Source organism: Miscanthus floridulus, chromosome 8 (genome assembly GCF_019320115.1).
Source record: "Miscanthus floridulus cultivar M001 chromosome 8, ASM1932011v1, whole genome shotgun sequence".
NCBI lineage: Eukaryota > Viridiplantae > Streptophyta > Magnoliopsida > Poales > Poaceae > Miscanthus > Miscanthus floridulus.
The window spans coordinates 135,682,436-135,690,536 of NC_089587.1; the positions used below are offsets into that span (position 1 = coordinate 135,682,436).

The window sequence follows — 8,101 nt, forward strand, 5'->3', positions numbered from 1 at the left end:
AATTTGTGATTTTTAAATTTCGACGCCTACAAACTAGTTTTCGAAACCCTATGTTATCTCAAATTGAAAAGTTTTGAATACCAAGTTTGTTCATCTCATCAAGATATACAATCCTTATATAGTCCATTTTTTCATTTGAGAAAGTTTGAACAAAATGTAGATCAAATTTCACAAGTGTGTGACATAGTTTCAGACAGTCTATATGAGATTCAAGAATTTGTGACTAGTGTTTGATAAAACTTTCTCAAATGGGAAAATAAGCTATGTAAGGATTGTAGATCTTGATGAGATGAACAACCTTGTTATTCAGAGTTTTTTCATCTGAGGTCATTTAGTGTCTCATTTGAGCAAGTTTGACCAAGTCAAATTTGGTCAAATAAAAAAACAACACTTTGACTCTAGTATTATGAACTCTAAATAACTTCAAATTGAAAAGTTTTGAATACCAAGTTTGATCATCTCAGCAAGACCTACAATTGTTGTTTTGGTCAACTTTCCATTTGAGAAAGTTTGGATGGTTCAAATTTGTGATTTTTAAATTTCGACGCCTACAAACTAGTTTTCGGAAGCCTAGGTTATCTCAAATTGAAAAGTTTTGAATACCAAGTTTGTTCATCTCATCAGGATATACAATCCTTATATAGTCCATTTTTTCATTTGAGAAAGTTTGAACAAAATGTAGATCAAATTTCACAAGTGTGTGACATAGTTTCAGACAGTCTATATGAGATTCAAGAATTTGTGACTAGTGTTTGATAAAACTTTCTCAAATGGGAAAATAAGCTATGTAAGGATTGTAGATCTTGATGAGATGAACAACCTTGTTATTCAGAGTTTTTTCATCTGAGGTCATTTAGTGTCTCATTTGAGCAAGTTTGACCAAATCAAATTTGGTCCATGTTTCTTGATTTTAGTGAACCATTAGTTAGTTTTCTGGATGTTTCATGTGCATGTGATCTAGATCTAGGGTTTGGTTTTTTTATTAATTTTATTTTTGTAAATTTATGTTTGATAAAATTGGACTAGGGGTTGTACGAAAGATATTGTGTAAAGTATAATTATTGCTAATTGTTGTCTTTGAAATTGTTTATTGTAATCAATAAATATGTATTTTAATTATTTATGGATAAATGGGCCATTAATTAATTTTCCTCTACCATGGTGTGTTTGTATGCTTCATGTAATTATATTAGATTTATATTCATATATATCTGAGGTATATACAATTATTCTCAAATAATTATTACTTTGATTAATTTTTATATTTATCTGAATAAGTAGTCCTTTAATGTTTATTTTGTTGTTGTTGTAAAAGATGGAGTATAGGAACTCTTGGATGTATGGTTCGTTAAGGTTCAAGGCAGGTTTCCGTGAAGAGGTAGATAAATTTATTGAAGCCGCAACGAAGCATGCAACGACATTGAAAGAGAATAAGGATATAATTATTTGCCCCTGTAAAGATTGCAAGAACCGTATGGCATGGACAGATGTGACTATCATCAGATCACATTTGATTATACGAGGATTTGTTGAGGACTACACAGTGTGGATTCATCATGGTGAAACGGTTATTGTTAACGACGAGGATGAGGAGGAATACGACGATGAAACCATAGAATCCCTATCCCAATATTCAGCCGAGCTTGATCCACAAATGGATTTCGAGTTTGGCAATGAACAAGGTGGTGATGCTGGTGGTTGGGATGGTAACGACGAAGGTGGTGCCAATAATGATGGTGGAGCACGTGTCGAAGTTGAAGATGATTTAGATGACATGATTCGAACCCTTGGACCAGAGATTTTACTAAATAGCCCAAAAGGTCTAGAAAATTTGGAAAGAGTGACAAAAGCATCGAAGGAGACTGTGTATGGTGTTGAAAAGGGTTGTCCGACACATTGGACATTGCTACGTTTCGTGCTTGAGCTGCTCATCCTGAAGGCTAAGTACGGCTGGTCAGACTATAGTTTCAATGATCTATTGCATCTCCTGTCATGGGTGCTGCCACAACCAAACTCAGTTCCCGCCAACACATACCAAGCGAAGAAGATCATAAGTCCATTGACAATGGGGGTTGAAAAAATACATGCATGCCCCAACCACTGTATACTTTTTCATGGTGAAACGTTCAAGTCATTGGATAAATGTCCCCGGTGTGGGGCCAGCCGGTACAAGAACAATGACCTTTACGGTGGGGACGAACCATCCACGGGGAAAAAGAGGAATAAGAAGGGTACAAAAAAGGTGGTACAAGAATCTCAGCCCCCAGAGGACACTCCATTAGGCAATGATGCAAAGCAGAGAAGAATTCCTGCCCTGGGAATGTGGTATCTGCCAGTGACCGACCGCTTGAGACGTATGTTCCTAAACCCTAAAGAAGCTGCACTCATGACATGGTGGGATGATGAGCGCAAGGTGGATGATGATAAGATTGCACACCCGGCTGATTGTAGTAAGTGGCAAAGGTTTGATGAGAAGCACAAAGAATTCAGCGATGACCCAAGGAATGTACGGTTTGGCCTGAGCACCGATGGAATGAATCCCTTCAATGAGAGGATGAGCAACCACAGCACATGGCCAGTGATCTTGACCATGTACAACATCCCAACATGGTTGTGTCAGAAGAGAAAGTACCTTCTCCTCACTATTCTTATTTCTGGCCCTAAACAACCAGGCATTGATATAGATGTGTTCCTCGAGCCCTTGATGCAAGAAATGGAGAGACTATGGAGGCATGGGGAGCAGATGTACGATGCGTTCCGAAAGGAGGACTTCATATGTAGAGCAATAATATTTGTTACTACCAATGATTACCCCACGTTGTTTGCTTTGTCTGGATAGATCAAAGGGAAGACGGGATGCTTGGTTTGCTTGGATGGTACTACATGGGTGTACCTGGATGCATCCAAGAAGATAGTTTACCTAAGGAACCGACGCTTCTTAAAGACAAGTCACAAGTACCGTAGTAAATTGTTCTTTAGATTTTATGACAACGCCCTAGAGATTGAACCCCCTCCGGAGAGACGTCATAACGGAGAACATGTGTACAGAATGGTGAAAAATATACGTGTCGCCTATGGAAAGAAGAATCCAGATGAGACGAACAGAGATAGAAGCACACCTCCTATCGAAGGCGTACCTTTCAAGAAACAATCGATCTTCTTTCAGTATCTGCCTTATTGGCCAGACTTGGAGGTCCCCCATGCCATTGATGCTATGCATGTACAGAAGAATGTCTTTGAGAGTCTCATTGCTACCTTGATGGACACAGGCAAGTCAAAGGATGGTCTGAAAGCACGGAAAGACATGGTGCAGCTAAACATGATGCCACAGCTTCACCCGGTACCTGAGGCTAATGGAAAATACACTCTGCCCGCGGCGTGCTTCAACCTAACACCAGACGAGAAGAGAGCTATATGCACTTTCCTGAGGGGGATCAAAGTCCCGACTGGGTTTTCAGCAAATGTGAAGAAGCTAGTGTCGATGAAGGACTTGTCAATAACACACTGCAAGGCTCACGATTGCCATGTGATGCTGACAGTGTTTCTACCTATTGCAATCAGGGCTATAAAGCCAGAGTTCTTGAAAATGGCCATCACCCGCATGTGCTACTTCTTTTCGAAGATCTCACAGAAGACGATTGGCAAGGAAAAGCTGAGTGACCTACATGAATTTGTGGTGGAGACACAAAACCAACTGGAGATGTGTTTACCTCCTGCATTTTATGCATGTGTGTGAGACTACCCTTTGCAACATCTAGATGACTCTATTTGAACATCCACTCTATTGCAACATCCAGAAGTCATTTAGAGTTCATAATGAGACACTAATTTGACCAAATTTGACTTGGTCAAACTTGCTCAAATGAGACACTAAATGACCTCAGATGAAAAAACTCTGAATAACAAGATTGTTCATCTCATCAAGATCTACAATCCTTACATAGCTTATTTTCCCATTTGAGAAAGTTTTATCAAACACTAGTCACAAATTCTTGAATCTCATATAGACTGTCTGAAACTATGTCACACACTTGTGAAATTTGATCTACATTTTGTTCAAACTTTCTCAAATGAAAAAATTGACTATATAAGGATTGTATATCTTGATGAGATGAATAAACTTGGTATTCAAAACTTTTCAATTTGAGATAACCTAGGGTTCCGAAAACTAGTTTGTAGGCGTCGAAATTTAAAAATCACAAATTTGAACCGTCCAAACTTTCTCAAATGGAAAGTTGACCAAAACAACAATTGTAGATCTTGCTGAGATGATCAAACTTGGTATTAAAAACTTTTCAATTTGAAGTTATTTAGAGTTCATAATACTAGAGTCAAAGTGTTGTTTTTTCATCTAACCAAATTTGACTTGGTCAAACTTGCTCAAATGAGACACTAAATGACCTCAGATGAAAAAACTCTGAATAACAAGGTTATTCATCTCATCAAGATCTACAATCCTTACATAGCTTATTTTCCCATTTGAGAAAGTTTTATCAAACACTAGTCACAAATTCTTGAATCTCATATTGACTGTCTAAAACTATGTCACACACTTGTGAAATTTGATCTACATTTTGTTCAAACTTTCTCAAATGAAAAAATGGACTATATAAGGATTGTATATGTTGATGAGATGAACAAACTTGGTATTCAAAACTTTTCAATTTGAGATAACCTAGGGTTCCGAAAACTAGTTTGTAGGCGTCGAAATTTAAAAATCACAAATTTGAACCATCCAAACTTTCTCAAATGGAAAGTTGACCAAAACAACAATTGTAGATCTTGCTGAGATGATCAAACTTGGTATTCAAAACTTTTCAATTTGAAGTTATTTAGAGTTCATAATATTAGAGTCAAAGTGTTGTTTTTTCATTTGACCAAATTTGACTTGGTCAAACTTGCTCAAATGAGACACTAAATGACCTCAGATGAAAAAACTCTGAATAACAAGGTTGTTCATCTCATCAAGATCTACAATCCTTACATAGCTTATTTTCCCATTTGAGAAAGTTTTATCAAACACTAGTCACAAATTCTTGAATCTCATATAGACTGTCTGAAACTATGTCACACACTTGTGAAATTTGATCTACATTTTGTTCAAACTTTCTCAAATGAAAAAATGGACTATATAAGGATTGTATATGTTGATGAGATGAACAAACTTGGTATTCAAAACTTTTCAATTTGAGATAACCTAGGGTTCCGAAAACTAGTTTGTAGGCGTCGAAATTTAAAAATCACAAATTTGAACCATCCAAACTTTCTCAAATGGAAAGTTGACCAAAACAACAATTGTAGATCTTGCTGAGATGATCAAACTTGGTATTAAAAACTTTTCAATTTGAAGTTATTTAGAGTTCATAATATTAGAGTCAAAGTGTTGTTTTTTCATTTGACCAAATTTGACTTGGTCAAACTTGCTCAAATGAGACACTAAATGACCTCAGATGAAAAAACTCTGAATAACAAGGTTGTTCATCTCATCAAGATCTACAATCCTTACATAGCTTATTTTCCCATTTGAGAAAGTTTTATCAAACACTAGTCACAAATTCTTGAATCTCATATAGACTGTCTGAAACTATGTCACACACTTGTGAAATTTGATCTACATTTTGTTCAAACTTTCTCAAATGAAAAAATGGACTATATAAGGATTGTATATCTTGATGAGATGAACAAACTTGGTATTCAAAACTTTTCAATTTGAGATAACCTAGGGTTCCGAAAACTAGTTTGTAGGCGTCGAAATTTAAAAATCACAAATTTGAACTGTCCAAACTTTCTCAAATGGAAAGTTGACCAAAACAACAATTGTAGATCTTGCTGAGATGATCAAACTTGGTATTCAAAACTTTTCAATTTGAAGTTATTTAGAGTTCATAATACTAGAGTCAAAGTGTTGTTTTTTCATTTGACCAAATTTGACTTGGTCAAACTTGCTCAAATGAGACAATAAATGACCTCAGATGAAAAAACTCTGAATAATAGGGTTGTTCATCTCATCAAGATCTACAATCCTTACATAGTCCATTTTTTCATTTGAGAAAGGTTGAACAAAATGTAGAATTTATAATTGTGTTTTTATGATATAAAAAATATAGAATTTATAATTTAAAAAAAATATTTGTAGGGGCGGTTGGATCAGGAACCGCCCCTAAAAATGTATTTGTAGGGGCGGCTGGATCAGGAACCGGCCCTACAAATGATACCTAGTATAAATTGGAGGGTAGCGCACGGGAGTCATCGTCTGGGCGGTCTTCTTCCTCCGACGCCGTCAGGCTGCCTAGGGTTTCCACCGCTGCCCACGCTGCCGGCCCCGCCGCCGGTCCCGCGCCCGCCCACACCAGCCCTCGGCGCTCGACGTCCCGCCCCCGGCCCCTGGCGCCCGCCCCCGCGCGCCGACGACGCAGGCTCCCGGCGCCCCGCGCCCGGCCCCCGACGTCCTGCCCCCGCACGCCGACGACGCAGGCTCTCGGCGCCCCATGCCCGGCCCCCGATGTCCTGCCCCCGCACGCCGACGACGCAGGCTCTCAGCGCCCCGCGCCTGGCCCCCGCACGCCAACGACGCCGGCTCCGGCGCCCGCCTCCACGCGCCGATCGAGATTGAAAAGCACGCATCGAGGCACCGGGTACGATTGCTTCTTGCTACCTCATCATGTTCCAGTAATTTTATATAGGATTTGAACCAAAGTTATGTGGAATCAGGGGCAGATCCAAGGGGGGCTGCCGAAGCTATAGCCCCCAGTGAGCCTAATTTTTCATTAGACCATGGTTACTTAGCCTTAAATAATTATTAATCTCTCAAAAGTTTTCTGCGTCAAAATTGTTTTCTCGTTATCTGAAGAATGTTATAGCGAGTATTTGAACCAAATCACTAGGGGAAAAAAACCTTAATCCTGAAATCACGCTTAAAAAGTGTCACGTGTCACTAAATTTAGGACATCTAATTCCTTAATTTATTCAACATGCTCTTTGTGCTTATATAAATCTTTTCTCTCTCTAGAGTTATTGCTGTCGCATCAAAATTATTTGTTCAATAAGTGCATGATGACCTATCTGAAGAATGTAATTACAAGGCCAATGACTTGTCTGAAGAATGTTATTAATAGGGAGTACGTATTTGAACCAAATCACAAGTAAAAAACCCTTAGTGTTGAAATCATGCTTTCATGTTACTAAATTTTGTACATCTGATTCCTTAATTTCAAAATGCTTCCTCTGCTTATATAAATATTTTTTTCTTGTTGCAAAATGTCAAAAGTATTTGAAAACTATTCTTATTGTAAAGTTTCATTCATTGTTACTTAATGTTACATTAAGAGGCCATTTGGATCCAAGCTGCTAATTATTAGTGGCTTAGCAGCTAAAAGTAGCACTAGTGGAGAATAAAAAAAGCTATTGACTGTTCCCCAAGCTAAATACTACTAGTAGTAACTGTAAAGGCATCCCAATAACTGTCGAAATAGTCAACCTTTTTTCCCAACATGAAATAGAGAATAAAAAAAGCATCACTCCCAATAAACTCCTCTGGCGCTCTCTCTCTGTCCAACTTACTTTTATATTCGTGAAAACCATGAAGCTGTTTGATCTTGCATGATCTGTTCTTAGTAATTTTGCCTGCTAGATGTCATTCTGAAGTAGGCTGGCTTGTTCTTGAGGTTGCCATACATCTGTTGAGCATTTCCTCCATTTTGTGCCAGTTGTTAACTCTTTATGCTGTACATCATGATTTAACCTGCACTCTTTCTGTTCTGGTAAAAGGGTTAAGGTTCCAAGGGGTTATTGTTGTGCTAGAAATTTCTGCCGCTGTGTATGCTAGATATGTATCTATTAAAGGTTTCTCTTCCGCAATACACAAAACTAAACCATGATATTATTAGGACATTTGCTACTGACATCTAGCTAGGAACTGTTTTTTTTTCAAAGAACTGCTTGTCGCTGTTATGGCAACATTGATTGTTTTATTGCTTGGGATGTTGCATGCCAACATTTTTAGTTACCTAAACTGCAGCTATCCACTATCTTAAAATGTCTGTTGTTCAATGAAAGTTGAATCTGTCCTTGTAACTATGAGCTAGCTGCTGCTATTGGCTCA

At 38.1% G+C, this 8,101-nt stretch overlaps 1 protein-coding gene across 1 annotated transcript; it reads right to left on the bottom strand.

The window, feature by feature from the left end:
- Positions 1–6,246: 6,246 nt before the first annotated feature.
- LOC136469910 (glycine-rich RNA-binding protein GRP2A-like) lies at positions 6,247–6,624 on the bottom strand. The gene has a single exon (XM_066467928.1). The coding sequence runs from the start codon at positions 6,622–6,624 to the stop codon at positions 6,247–6,249; it is 378 nt and encodes a 125-aa protein (XP_066324025.1).
- Positions 6,625–8,101: the final 1,477 nt, after the last annotated feature.

What these genes read in the sequence shown, in the direction of transcription:
- LOC136469910 (XM_066467928.1), bottom strand. Translation starts at nt 6,624, where the DNA reads ATGCGTGCTTTTCAATCTCGATCGGCGCGTGGAGGCGGGCGCCGGAGC.